The sequence below is a fragment of the Cyphomyrmex costatus genome, unplaced genomic scaffold, assembly GCF_001594065.2.
Source record: "Cyphomyrmex costatus isolate MS0001 unplaced genomic scaffold, Ccosl1.0 scaffold17, whole genome shotgun sequence".
Taxonomy (NCBI): domain Eukaryota; kingdom Metazoa; phylum Arthropoda; class Insecta; order Hymenoptera; family Formicidae; genus Cyphomyrmex; species Cyphomyrmex costatus.
Genome location: NW_017275715.1, coordinates 39,757 through 55,725, shown reverse-complemented (window position 1 = coordinate 55,725; position 15,969 = coordinate 39,757). Strand labels below are relative to the sequence as shown.

The 15,969-nt window shown below is 34.0% G+C and overlaps 1 protein-coding gene across 1 annotated transcript in view; it reads right to left on the bottom strand.

Annotated features, from left to right (window-relative positions):
• p120ctn (adherens junction protein p120) overlaps window positions 1-15,969 on the bottom strand; it is a 61,886-nt gene that overhangs the window by 20,040 nt on the left and 25,877 nt on the right. The window contains exon 2 of the mRNA XM_018537357.1: window positions 1,488-1,565. Coding sequence (XP_018392859.1) covers window positions 1,488-1,519 — 32 coding nt within the window. The 5' untranslated portion in view covers window positions 1,520-1,565. The remainder of the gene's footprint in view (window positions 1-1,487; window positions 1,566-15,969) is intronic.

The window sequence follows — 15,969 nt, the reverse complement described above, 5'->3', positions numbered from 1 at the left end:
ATATTACAATAACAATGATTCTGTGACGTAAGAACGTTGGAATATTATTATCATTAATTTTGCATTACTATTACTTTGTTCGATTTTCATTTTATCATGCTTGAAAATCATACGTGATTTAAATTTTTAAATTTACATAACACAAAAATAATATGGCTCAGTAAGAATAAAATTCAAAGTAAATTAGAAGGGCTATGAGCCATAACAATCTCGTTTAATTTTAATCAAGTATAAAAAGAATAGGTTAAATACAAAATTATAAACAATATAAATGCTCGTAGTCCTTCTAATTTACTTTAAATTTAAATTTATAATCATCGTTATTGAATTTTATATCATGTAACATTGAGAATGCAGATTGAAACATGTCTTGTCTATTATTAAAGATTATTATGTATGAATTCCAGCTTCGAATAATTAGCTTTGGTTCGTAGCTTTTGTAATATTTTAGTTTGATTTTTTTGATCTATTTTCGTCTTATATTATTTCTTTATTGCAAAAATTGTATTTTTCTAGCTATAGTCAATCACTATAAACTGATAATTTTGTAATGAGTAACTTTCAAAGTCATCATTATTAGTTTAATAATTAAACGTAGCTAGAAAAATCACTAAATTGATGATTTTGTAATAAGTAATTTTGAATGTTATTATTACAAAATTATCATTAGATTAGTAATGAATTATAACTAGAAAAATACAATTTTATATTATCATCAAAATGCAATTAATTCTATACCACAAGGTTAACCAGAAAATGAAAAACCGGACCTGACAGTCAATATTGTTACATCGTCATTACGCAGTATTTTTATAATATATTATATAATGCATGTAACGACAATGAAACGATACTGCTGTCTGTTACAGAATAGAGAATAGGGATCCTAGTGTTGTTGTAACTGTCTTTTTCGCCGGAGACGCACATTGCGCGGCCTCGGGGATTTTTTAAACGATCGCGATATTTAAATATGGATAGAGCCGGTAGGTTCGAACTAGAGAACTCTGAAGCAGAGTTCGCTGGAAATCCACGGAGAAAACGTGGTTTCGTTGTTTATTTACTATCCCGAGGCTTAAAATGCCGAAACCTTTTTAATCCTTCACGTCAAGTAACTTTGTAATTATGCCTGAATTATCGCAAAGGAAAGTTAACGTCAAAGTCGTCAAGGAGTAAGACTGAAGTTTACTACGAGAGCCCGAGAAAATACCTCGCGAATTACTCGCTGAGTTTACTGCAAAATAAGGACGGAACTGCAAATTATTAAAGAGGGGAAAAAATGTCGAAGAACGAGAGCTGCTCGACATATGTAGAAAGTGCAATGGTTATGAAAAATTAACACGATCGATGATAGCGAATGAATTGGAGATCGAGTGATATTACGAGATGCACAAATGTTATTAATTTCTTTACACGATAATCGGAAAAGCGTAAGAGAATTTTATCGCGGTCTCTACCGAGTTTATTTTAACATAGAGAAAGACACTTACAGACAGGAGTCAACCAGCTGATTATTTGACATACCAGCTGATTTGCGTCTCTCGCTCCCGGGCAGTGGACGATGTCCCCTGAAAACAAAGAAATTTGTGATTATAATTGTATGGTAAAATTATTATGGTTAAAGAGAAGCTTTATTAATATAGTTATTTTTACTATAAAAAGTATTTATAATTAATCATACATTTATAATTTTACAAAAAATATATTGTTAATACCGAAAACGACTATAAATTATAGTTAAATTATGGTAACTGCACAACCATTTATTTTGTCTCAGTATATCCGTATATTATACTTATATCTGCAATGTTTCATGAAAAAAAGTTTAAAAACGTTCTGTTTTATTAGGTACATTTTATAACGCTTTTAGATATTAAAGGAGCAATGTGATAATCCTTGAGTTAAATAACATTTTATTTTTAACTTCCACATATGCTAAAATGTAAAACATAATCCACTCCTGCGGCTAGTTTCATAGTAAACAACCATATTAAGATATATACACATAGTAAATGATAAATTAAATTTGAATCTTATATTTAATACATTTTTCATAATGAAGTTAAATTGTTTAATTCCATTGTTTCAATTAAATTAACGACATATTGAATAGGAGCAGTTGCACGTCCTGTAGAAATGATTAAAAATAATTCAAATTGGGTGTAATTTAATATGATAAATTCAATTCTCCGCCGCGGCAATGTGAAATTTTCACCCTTTGTTCACAACATGGCTTTCCAAACTTTTCAATACAGATTTTTATATCGTTCTGTATAAATCTGAAAAAATTCTTACATATTTGGAAAAGCTTTCAGTTTCTACTATCTCATAAGTTGGATTATATTTTACTTATTTTTTATTACAGATTTAAATTTAGCTATCAAATATTTACAATAAAGAATCGACCATGCCGGCGGAGAATTAATAGTGTACATAAAATTTTTTATCAGCTGACAAAGCTAACACGAGTAATGTTTGCATTTAAATAAAATCTAAATCTAGAATATGTTGCATTCTCTATATAGATACTAGATATAATTAAAAACTGATAAATCACACGTTTAAATACGAAGTTAAACCGACAGCGGAATATTGGCCGCGGCGCTGTTATCTTTTCTTCATCCGTTTATCGTATAATTCTTCATTTGTATTATACCTCGCGGAGCGCTCTGGCGATTGATTTAGGTGCCGTAATCCGTAATTAGTTGTTGGCCCACCGTATAACGATCTCGCACGTAGGTGGAGAGAGAAAGCCTTTTAATTCATCACCTAACACGTCCGAGATCTTCCGGGCTACGATTAATTTCTCGCCCGGGCGGCCCTTTTATCGCGCTTTTCGATTTACCGCGGATTTTCCGAGGCCGGCTACGAAAACCTCGACGTAAATTAGTACCTATTGAGAAAGAAAGATCGAAAGAGAGAGAGAAAGAGAGGTGGCTTTGAGAATCGTGCGGCTCGCATCGCGAAATACCTCGCGATAATTTGATCATCAAGGTAACAGAAAAATATCTACTGTACGCAAATAATAATTACTTGTTTCAAATATTTCAAAAGTTCATATATCCATAAATCTATCATAAGTTCATCATAAGCCAAATTTATTAAAAATATTCTGAATTATAGGAAGTTCAATACTTTAATCAAGAGATTAAATTAAATCAAATTCGATTTGTTTATTATACAACAAATTACAAAGTCGCTTATTCGATCAATTTCATAATATTCTTTTAAAAAAATGAATTTTTATTTTGAATATTTCTAAAATTTATAATAAGTACACTGAGAAACTCATTTAGTTGAATCAATTAATTTCTTGTTTGGATATAGACAAATAAATCCTTGGTACAATAAAATAATTTAGTTAAAATAAAACATTTGATTATTATAACATTTTATTTGTTTCTGATAAACTTAATTAACAGCTGATAAGCATGTATCAACCATGCACATTTGTTTGTCCATATTCAAACAAGAAGTTAAAGTTGATTCAACTGAATGGAATATTCTTTGTTAAACATAATTAATTAATCTTTTCAGATCCTGCATACATTTTAAATCGAAGGCATTATTCATTGAAATTATTTAATTATTCTATCAACGTTATCTGAGATTTGCTATAAAAAATAATGCATATATTGTAAAAAGTCAAAATTAAAAAAAATATATTAATTGTCCGCATTAAAGCAATAGTTTTTAAGATGGTTCTAATAAATTCAAGGGATTAAAAAGAAAATAAATTGAATAATCATTCTTCTTAGTAATAGAAAAATATTTTTTTCTATGTATAGAAAAAGTAATCCGACGAAAGTAATCCGGCGTACTTCTCTCGCGAAAGAGGGACTTTCGATTTTGTGAATAGATCGAAATAATCGAGTGAGTTGCGATCAACTTGCACGGGGAAACGGCGGCGTATTCCGCAGAGAGAAAACAGACGGAAAACCCCCTGTGTATGGACAGGTGGGAGATGTGGGAGGACAGGGGCGATAATTAATTTATGCCCCAAATGCTTTATTAATGAGAGCACTTGATTGCCGGTGGCGAAATGAACACTGTCCGCCGCAGTGGAAAAATAACGAACCCATTCCGGTTATTGTTTGGGCAGGAGTACACTGTATGAATTTGCGATCATAATGCGTTTAATTTACGCGGCGCCTCGCGTGAAGTTGACTCGCGAGATATGGACGTGAGAGCGCAAATTTTCGGCCAATTAGACTGATCCGTTTTATTTTAAACGATTCAGGATAACCAGCCATAATAATTTCCATGCTTCTTATTATCATTTACTTTCCCGCGCACATCGACATTTATATTAATGTTTTTCGTATTTGTTTATTACAAATGGGAATTGATATTTTTACGTATTCTCGCTCGTATTTTACATTCTCTCGTTTATATACACGCAAATATTGTGATTTATTACTACACAGTTGGAAAATTTGTGTTAAATTTTCCAAACGGTCCACTCAAATTTTGGTGTTAATTTAAAGGAATTCACTTCGCTTATAAATTGTGTTGTTATTTTGATATTAAAAAATATATAACATCAACTTAAAATGTTCAAATAACATAATCACATAATGTTAAATTAGCATTCAGATATGTTAAAAACGCATAATATATATAATTTTAATAACGACTTGAGTGGATTGGTTTTAACATATATAAAATATTTCCTGCTGTATTTGTTACATTGCGATTAATTTATTATTACCAGCAATTTCACGAGCCGCTGCGGAGAGGTAGCGCAATTTCCGCGTGCCGATGCTCCCGCAAGCGTAGAGTGAAATTCATTCTTAAAGATTCATCTCGTCGTTGCAGAGGGAGAGTCATAAAGGCCCTTACAAAAGCTTGTAAAGGCGCTCCTAAAAGCGCACGAAGGGAAGGAGAGGTGGTGACAATTCTCGTGAATTAATAAAACGGTGTATTAACAATCATGCGCGGATGGTGCGTACCGGAAGCGGAAGCGGAAAAGGGAAGAGAACGAGAGAAGGAGAGACGAGCGCGGACGTTTATCCCCGCTTCGTCCCGCGGGAGAAGAAAAATCGTGAATCGTCGCGGCTCGTTGAACGATGCCGTATGCGAAGTGGTGCATGCCGTAATGCGAATATTTAATGCACATCCGAAAAAGATATCAGATACACACGAGTGAAAAATATCATATTCGGCCAAAGCAGTTCTCCTCGTGCCTATAATAATATTTCTTGTGAATTTATACAAGTTCCAGTTCAAGCAAACCGATTATATATGTTTTGAAACACAGTCTTAAAAGAGCAGTAAAAGGTGCAAATTTATTGTTTATGCATTTACTAAAAATAAATTTATTTAGAGCCATTTAAAAGCTTCATATTTATAAATAAAATTTTTATTTTGTGCAAAAAAAATGGATCATGTCTATACTATTGGCATATTTACCTCTTACACTGAAAAAAGATAATTAAAAATTTATTAATATATATGAAATAAATCTTTATTTATAAACAAAGTGACATAAAATTTTATTTGTAACAAATAAACTATTCATTTTATTATTTTTACAATTAATGAAATATATTTCACAGAAATGTACATTTCATCGTCACAATCAAATTTCTTCATAATTAGTATCGAAAAAAAAATGTAACATTCGCTTCGCGATACCTCGATATTTTTTCTGTCAGTGAATACGGCAAATAAAATTAACAAGCAATTTAATATTACAAATACGCATCTCAGAAAGCTATTAATTATCTGATGCTGTTAAGCATCTTAAAAACTGTAAATATAATTTTATTACACGATATTAATTACACGCACAAATAGTGTCGCGACGCGTCGAGTGCACGTACGTGAAGTGCGGGGAGGGGGATGTCGCCAGTCCGGTAACATATATCCTGCGACGATGGTGGCTTACCCTCTCCCTCGGATTGAAACAGTTGAACCGTTAATTACGACGGATATCCACCGGTGTTAATTTAAAATTGCCATTAACGCCGCGCGCAATGATAGAAAACCAATTACTGCCGCATTTGGACGATAATGGAAAATAACGTATGGTGGAGGGAGCGAAGGGAGAGGGAGAGCGAGACATGAGAGACAGGAAGTTCCCAAGGGAAGTAGACGGATAATCCGTTGTTAATTCATCTAGTGTGTAACAATAATTTTTTCGTCCGCTATAAAGACGAGATGCGGGCGAGAGCAGAGAAAGATGATTATCAGTCAAGTCGGATGTAATTTACCGGGATTATCTTTCGAATTTAGAAAGTCTCTCGTGACACTTAAATAGAAATAAAGCGATATGAAAAACGACGGTGAGAGAAACACGCAATACCATTTTGTTGAAAAAACATCGATTACCGACCGCGTTTGATCTGCTTTCGACTGATCTCTCGATAATCTGCTTTGGGCTAATAATGTCCGCTGTATTTGGCCGATTCGCCGCGGATCGGTGGTCTTTTTAATGGGATTTCGCGGTCGATTCCCGCATCCCCCCGATCGCCATGATTTTCGTTTCGTCTGTTGGTGATTGATAACAAATTTTTTACCGTGCATGTCTCGATAATCCGCTCCGAGGTAATAATGCCATGGGCCGCCGGTGTTTGGCAACGCGCCTCGGAACGGGACAAATTTTTAAATCGGATTTAATAATCCACTTTGCGGCGGTCGATGTTCATTTCATCCGCCAGTCCCCCGTTCTCGGACGATCCCGACTTGGGCTTGTCCCGTTTTTGTTTGACGATCCGCGTCGGATCGGTAATTTCCCGCTGCGTGGAGCCGACGAAAATGTAGGACAACGTCGCCCACGGGGCGGATTTATCCTCGGTAATGGTGTCGGGTATATTAGATTTTTTTCACACGTCACACGACGGATTCACGAGCGCTCGTGTTCGCCTTTTTCGCGGCTCCGTTTCGAGGGAGGAGGACAAAAAATCATCGCCTCGCCGCCGGCGGTCGATGAAGATCTCTCTTCCGGAAGGGGTTCTCTCTGTTGGAAAATTTCACGATCGGTTGATAATCCGGGTCGCGGATTTTTAATTAAATTCGCATCCGCCTCGGCGAAAATATCAAACTCCGTATTAAATTTCTATTAACTCCGCCTGAACCTCGAGAAGTTTTTCATTAAAATTAATGCATATTCGCGATTAAAATTCTTAATTCCCCCCGTGATGAAGAAAAAAATTTAAATTATCGTTAATTATACTTGTACTGAATTATATTTATCTATTCTCGAAATTCTCTAGAGTGAAATCTTACTCAAAATTAGTAAAAATTTATTCCAATTGATATGAATGAAAATACTACTACTTGGAATAGGGGATGACATTACACTTTACATATTATAAGAGTGACGTTTTACATTCAACTGTAGTATGAATATTTTATTTGTAGAACATTAAAATGATTTCGGATGAAAGATTAATTATAAATACACAGTATATAACTTTTGCATTTATTTATAACTATGCAGTAAAAATATTTTTTATTTATATATATTATAAAAAAAATTTATTTATATATAGAAACGGTCTATTTAAGTCCTTATATATTATATGTTGAATTTTTCTAAATATCCGCGAAAGATAATTTACTAAAATGTGATTATGTTATTTGAATATTTTGTTTTTAATTAATTTTTAACATTTCTTAATGTTAAAATAACGCAATTTATGAATAAGAAAATTAATAACATAAAGAAATGTATTTTAGAACATAAATTCTAAGATAAATGAATAAAATTCGTGCTCATTTAACATATCATAAATGTAAATTTTACTGAAAAAATGCTTTCACAGTCTGCCTATAAATTGTGTCAATGTCACATTTTTCGTTAATTTTTTTACATAATATTTGCGTTAGTTTCTAACATATTCATTCTGTGTTAAATTAAAACAAGAACAAACCGTTTGGGACACGTAAAATGTGTTAAATTTAACACAAATTTTCTCCAACTGTGTAAAAAAAATATTTAAATTTAGCATACATAGTCTTGTTAGCAGCTCTGGAAAAAGTTGTCGATATTCATTTCAACTTTTTTTAACTGTTACAACGTGAAGTATATCAGATTCACTCTTTAATGATGAGTGAAAATATTCACGATGCGACGTTTCATTCCACATAAATGAAAATTTAAATGAATGATTCAGTAATCGTTCCATTTTTTGAGTGAAGTTGAATTCACTCCAAATACTCTCTAAATTCGTTTGTCTAGGAATGTTACTGAAACTAATCAGTTGTTATATTTCCTATTCCCTGCATACATGCATATGCGTTTAAAAATTACAGTTAACTTCCTATGAAATACTGTATTTATTTGCAATATTTTTCGTCAAAATAAGAACCAAGATTATATTTGTGCATATTTAGAGTTTAGTGGCGTCGAGTGGCTCACCGCTCCCGTGCGATTAACTCGCGATCTGTAGACCCGAGTTCAATCCCACGTGCGCCCAAACGCGATTTTTCGCGTTTAATGAGACAAAAAATGGCTCCACGTGGTGATCAAAAGATCTATGATCATCAGCGCCGTTCGGATTCGGCGTTAAACTGTAGGTCCTATACATCAGTATACATCAGTATACATATCAGTAGATATTTGTCTCTAATATCTGACTGAGGTAGGATTCTGTGGATCAATCACCCATAAATCCGAAAAACAATCTGATTCGAGAAACGAATATAGGCCTCGGACAAAAGAGGAAGATAGACGTCCTATGCTCCACATAAGGAGATAAAAGGAGTCTCATATTTAGAGTTTATTTCAAAATAATAATAAGTAGAAAAATGGACCGATATTTATAAGGTGCAAGTGATGTATAAATAGCACAAATAAGAACAAAAATCCTATATTCGGTGGATCTTGACGCTTATAATGTCCATATGTACTTTATATATATATATATACATTTTTCAGTTTTGTAAACTGCGCTTCGATTCAGTTTGTCCGACTTGAAACACAATCATAAAACAATCAATATAATGAAGCTGAAAATATAAAATATCATAAATCACATTGAGCGTCAATCTGATAAAAACAATGCTGCTAATAAATCTCTTACAATTTCAAAGAATTTATTATATTTCAAAATACTAAAAATCATCTCTATACTGTTAGATATCACAGAAACATGCTAATTTGATTCAAAGAAAATAATGAAATTTTATCTGAAAATCAGGAAAAAGTTATGGACGAATTTTAGGACGAAGAATTTGTGATAACCGTTGCATTTAATAAACAAAATTTGATCAAATTTAGTACATTTCCTTGAACTAAATTTTACCTTCATTGTTTTAGTCTTTAAATTAACGACATATTGAGTAGTAGCGGCCTATAAAAATGAACAATATAAGAATCTCATTAGACTGTGAGAAACCTATAAAGATGATTAAAAACAATTAAAATTGAACATACTCTGGCATTGTATGAATTCAAAAGTTAGTCCGCAGGATAACCGACCGAAAGGTGAGACTGTGAAATTCTGGGTCACTCTACGTTTTCCCTGGTTTTTCTCTCACAGCGCTTTCGCTCCTTTATTATATCCGCGAGTTTTTTTTTCTCACTGCACAGGCAGTCGGCAACAATCGAGTCGCACGCGTTACGATTACGCCGCGATTAGAAATTGGTACTTTTCCGGTCTTTGTCCGTCGACGCGAGACGCCAGGACGTCTCGCGCGCGCGACCGATTCGTATAAGTCGCAGTGCGTGCGGGTTCGCTCGAATGCAAAATAAAGATCTCGCCGGGCGATAATACCGACGCACGTATGTAAATACGATCGCGTAATTACACGTAAGAGGAAGGCCGGTATTCTCGAAAGACCTGTACGTTACCGTATAATTTACCCTCTCCTCTCCCTTGGCTTCCCCTCGTGGATCTCATTTGCGAAATAGTCCGCGATCTGTTGGGGCGTTCTGTATGAACTCGCGCCTCCGCACAGAGTTCGCGGACTCGCGCGGCGAGAAATCGAAATGGGAGAAAAAGACCGGGTGTCGCGCAATCCTCCCGCGTTTATCCTCTTGCGCGATTTTTCCCTCGCTCCTTCGTGGAATCGTTAAATTCTCGTGACAACGTCGTATCTTGGGAGCACGCAGGAAGTTTATTTATGCAGGACACGAAAACCCCCTCGCGAGAGACGCGGAGGGAAAGATAAATTTAGAATTGACTGTCAAAAGCAAATATTTTTCCACGGATAACGATCCTGGCTATAATGTCGCCTTAATGTAAAAATTTTACATTCCTCTTAAATATACATAATAATTGCTACATGAAATTTTGTGTACTTTCACTGGCAAAATATTTTCATTACAAATACATTAATTATTATATGTTTAGATAACGTAAAGATACAATAAATATGTGTCTCGTAATCACAGTCGATTATCAACTCTATAATCAGTCAATTTTTCTGTTCCGAGAAATTTTAATTTTAAATTTAATCAGCACATCGAAATGTCTTAAAAATTCTTTATTTATTAATAGAGAGATTCGGTTTAAATATGCAGAGAGAATTTTTTCTAAATAATTTAATTATTATAAAATTTGTAGGTTTTAGAGAGTTTTTAATTGCATAGTAACATCAAGTTTCCAGTTTAGCTTTATTCAAAGCTATGTAAACAGTTAGTGATACTGATTTCTAAACTGATTTTCAAACTCTGGCCCTTATGATCCTTTTGACACTAGATCCTCTTTCATGGAGGTTACTGCACTTTTGAAATTTGATATTTTCAGGTTACATTCAAACTCAGCGATACAAAGAATCTCCTAAAATCGAGTTTCACGATAATCAGATTACTTTTTGAAATGTGAATTTTAGAATTTTAAGAAAGACATTGCCAGAATCAAATCCAGCGACCCCGAAAACCCTTAGAAAACAAGATTTTCCTTAAGTAACTTTGTTAAAAAAAACTTTGGACTTCAAACGGTTAAGATGGAAATAAAAATTGACTGTAATACTTGTCGTAATGTAGCGATGTCACAAACCATGTTACCAAAGTTTCCATGTGTTTTCACGTCGACGACACTGCACTATAGGAAAAAAAATCTAGAGCTTTCAGCAAAACTGTTCAGTTGAGTCATTTTTATCAGTAATATATAAAACATGGTTTATATAACAAAAAATTTAGTTGCTTCTACGAAATACTAGTATATTTTAAGATAATTATCAAGAAAATTTGATTCTTTGTCAAAGATAACCATTACTGTATCAAAAAAATTCAGCTAAACATGTATCAGAAAATATTTTGTTGGACTATTAAAATAATTATGTAGGAATCTCATATATGATGAACAGTGCTGCAAAAAATTTTGACCGTCTAGTTAAATTTGTAATTTCGACCGTCCTACGTAATTATTTTGATGTTTAAACAAAATTATTTTCCGATTTCAAATGTATCATAGTTAAAATTTTTGAGGTGTTTGTGTGTGAATGTTCTTTTCATATAACTATCTCGTTCAACGAGACAATGGAGAGAGAAGAGTGTTTAGCTCGTGAGCTAAGTTTTGGACAGGTTTGATCCATATTGTCGACGACATATGTTTCCTACAATGTAGATAGTCAGCGACAATGTTTCGTTCTGGACGAGAACGAGCCTTAAGCTCCAGCTCATATCGAACTAGGCATCCTATGTATTTGTGATAATCACAGACCGGTATTTGTAATCCGTTCTTATTTTAAGACTATGTTAAGTAATATTTTAAGATGCTAATACGACTCTCTGACCGGTAGAAAAACTTACTGAATTTTATTAAATATTTGTTTGAATAGTACTGACGAAATATTTACTAGTAAAAAAACATTTATTTAAAATAAAAAAATTATACTAAAATTAAATAAATATGTTTACACATTTCTTAAATATTTCGTTAGTATTGTTCAAACAAATATTTAATAAAATTCAGTAAATTTTTTTCAGTGTAGTCGGTTCTTACCTTAGGACATTCAAGACATATTACTTAATCCTCCAGAAATACTTCGTACCTTTTAAGTCTCAGTCGATATCATGTTTTCTCAAAATTCTTATTTACAATTTAATGTGTATAAAGAATGAATAAAAAACAGTCTAGTTTCCATTATTAAAAACTTGTTAAAGGTTTCACAAGTGTACAAGAATTTTTTCAGACATTTATGTAGTCCGGAATTACAAAAAAACATATGCTGTTGTTTCAACGGCTCAGAGTATAAACTATGATCGAAAATTTCGGAGTGGTGTTGTGTTGAAGGGTTAAGAGGTTTTTAAAACAAGAACGATGAATATCGTTCTTGAATATAAGAATGAACTATGAATATCAGCCATATAATGGTCATAATCTAAAGTCATTTATTGTCCATTCTTCATTTATCCATTCATTATTTTTTTTTCCAAAGCCCGCGAATTAATTGTTATCGGGCAAAATGCGTAAAGGATTTCGGATGCGTGTTCCGCAGCGATTGTCGCGCAAATCGCACGGAAAAACACGGGAAATCTCGGTCCTTCGGTCCGACAGAGAAAAAAAAAAGAGAGAGGAAGAGAGAGGAGTCGAATCGGGAAACGTAAAAACGTGCCGACGTGCATTATATCGGTGATCGATGCAGCGCGAGAGTCTGCTCGATAAGAGCAATCTGTTCCGCTTCGAGCTATCCGTCACGGAGGGTGAAGGGTGGAGGATGAGTGAGGGTGCAGCTCGAAAAACCTCCCCTCCTTGCGCTCTGGTAAATCTCGCGTGATCAGTCTCGGATTCGCGTCGCGATTATTCGCGCTTTCCCATAAATTTTCGTCGAAATTATGACACAAAAAATCACCGCTCCAAAAACGACCTCCGGCGAGTGCATTATTATTATCCTTTTTTTTTTTTATACGCTCGCGATGCGGCGCGTTGCACAATTCTTCATCATTATGCGCAAAATGTGAAAATATTCGTGTTGACGAATTTGTGTTCAGGTAAATGTTTTTCCCGATGCATAACGCGCGGCATTTCGCCGCGCATTAATGCAATTGATATTTCTCTTTAGTTTCTGTCGTTGTGCCGGTACAATTAAATTATTTGGCATCTTGCTGGGATAATTTAATTGGCTCGTACACAAATAAAGAATTAATTAATTAAAAAGTCTGGTTAAATTCTAACCGTTCTTGCAACTGCATAAATATAGTAATAATTTATACAGTTTGTATATGACAAAAGAATGAATGTGTGGTAAATTTTAAATTATGTATCTTAAAAATGTATATACATTTAAGTGTGTAATGTGTATTATATTAAGTAATGTACACAGAAAGAAGAATTTTGTTGAAGTATTTAAAAAATTAATTAGGTTACATTTAAAGTATAGTAGATCTGAAAATAATTTGGTTTGAGCCATTAAAATAATTATGCAGGGCACTTAAACTGGTTGCTAGAATATTAACATGTTTTACAGAATTAATTATTCAACATCAACGCTTAGCATTCTACATAATTATAGTTATTTAAGAGTTCAATATTCAAATTACTTTCAGGACTGTGTATATATCTAGTTAAATTTTTAAGTATCTTAATGAGATCTTTCTTTTTTCATTAAATACCTAAATATTTATTTATTTCATTAAATACCTAAATATTTATTTATTTCATTAAATACCTAAATATTTATTTATTGTAAGTTTAGTTGGCACAATAGAAGTAAATATTTATTAAATTTTAATATATTTTTTCTCAGCGTATCTTAAATATATATTTAAGATTATTCTTATTTAATTATTATTATTTACAAAAATACGCAAATTGCATAATTTTTTTAAAGCAACTGTATTTTTATTAAATCAATTAATTCGTTTTATTATTCTGTGCATAGAAATATTAAAAAATGTAGTAACTAACAAATGAATAGTTTACGAGATATTTTATATTTTATGTCAAAATTTGCCACAATAAAGTATAAAATATCTCGTAAACTATTGATTTTTCAATATCTCTACTTTAATACTTTTATGTGCAAAATAATTAGAGGAATTATATATCAAAATATAAATATATATATATCTTTTCCGAAACTGTTCCATTTTTATTTAAAACATTTATTTATATCATCAGTTTCCGAGAAAATTAACTAGATTGATTAAAATGAGGCATATCCTGTGTATAACTATATTATTAATTATTATTATTTTTATTATTAATACATTTCAAATATACATATTTAAAAAAAAAAAATATCGTTCCGAACTTATTTCATTAATTCAAAGAGTTTACAAGTGCCAATTGATTTTCAGAATTAATGTATCTTTTTCGCCGGATGATAAATCACCGTGCAGAATTAGGAGATGGGAGCAATTGGTAAAGATACACAGGTGTTACTTCGCATGAGAAATTTATTCACTTTTTATTCACTCGCGGATACACATCGTGACTATGTAACATTCTACTTTATTACTCTTGCTTTCAATTATGCCATTGTTCACTTTTATAACTGCGCATTTGTTCCTGCCGCGTGCAGCTATTAATGCCGTGGCGCCATTAATTCCGAGCAGCTGTACTTCTTCCGTTCCTCATTCTTCGGATCGCGGATGTAGGTCGGCGATGTACTTATCTCAGGTGGTCCGTCCAACTCGACGGATTCTCGACGCCCCCGTATCTGTCGATCCCGGCCGCCCACAGTTATCCCACGGAACTCGCGATGGAACGTCGGCTCTCCCCGCGCGGAACGAGGGGGTGACACTCGCCTGTCTGGGGAGAAAAAGGGTTTTTCGCCGATAGAGAGAGAGTTTCTTCCTCCCCGGCGCGATTGAGTTCGCACGGGGCGCGCACGGGGATGGGGGAGACCATCAATCAATCGCACGTTCTAGGAACTATCTCGCGATCGATGCCGCGGGGCCCACCCTCTTCGAAGTCCGGTTCCCTCTCTCGCTCTGTCGCGTTCTTCGACAGCGGCGTCGCGGCGTCGACGTCGGTTGACGCCTACCTACCTATCTACCTACCTACCTACCTATCTACCTTGGGCGTTGTACGGTTTCGGCATACTCTCACCTCCCCCGCGCTTCATTGTATAACACAGAATCGACGACGCCGGTTTACAACGAGATCTTTACTTGGATCGGACGACGCGACGCGCCGCGACGCAGTTGCGAACATTTGTTCGAATTTTCGCAAATTCTTCGATCTTCCGCGCGACTCTCGATATGCAAATCCAGGAGAACGAAGGGGGATCGAGCTCCTGTACCCGTCGTCGACGAGACCTCTCCCTCCGTTCTTTTTTTTCTTTCTTTTATTTAAAGTAGCTCTGAGAAGCGCCCGGACGCCTTAATCCTCCGAAGGATTCGCCGGCGATTCCACGTCGACGTCCTTTGACAGCGTCTCCGAGCTTTGTGTAAGCGTTGGATCGTTTCAAGTCTCCGCTTTTCTTTTTTCCTTCTTCTTGCTCTCTCTCTCTTTCCGACAACTTTCTAACGTTTATCTTCAAATTAAGAACTGTTGACTTAAAGTCGGTCTGAAATTACACCGAGAGCGAGATTTTCTTGCTTGCAACCACCCCGGGACTTAATTCGCGAGTCTTTGGATTTATTGCGACCTGACGATTACATTGTTCGACAGAAAAAAACACACCGGAACAAGATTAATCATTTTCCGTTGTTTTTTTTAGATGTTTAATACAAATCCGGCTTCCAATTTATTTTGTCGCCTCACAATTTTGCGAAATTTACATTTAAACATATTAGAAAAAAATATTTTAATAATTAATAATTATTTTCTATTATTTGTTAATAAGATATTATTTGTTAAAGATAACCGTTATTTAAAAAGAAAACTGATTGTGAGTAATCACTTTTCCTAGAAATAAATATTTTTCTATATAAAGCTGCAAAAAGGAGTTATTCTTATATATTTTCTCACATCATTGGTTTGTTTTCTGTTCCAACTAGAATTCTCTTTCTCGTTTTCGACAAACATCAAACATATATCTATCGCAATTTATGTTCCAAAAGTATACACTTATAGTCCAGCTATAAAAAACAAACCTTGTGACTGCGACATGTGACGTGCTAGATAAATT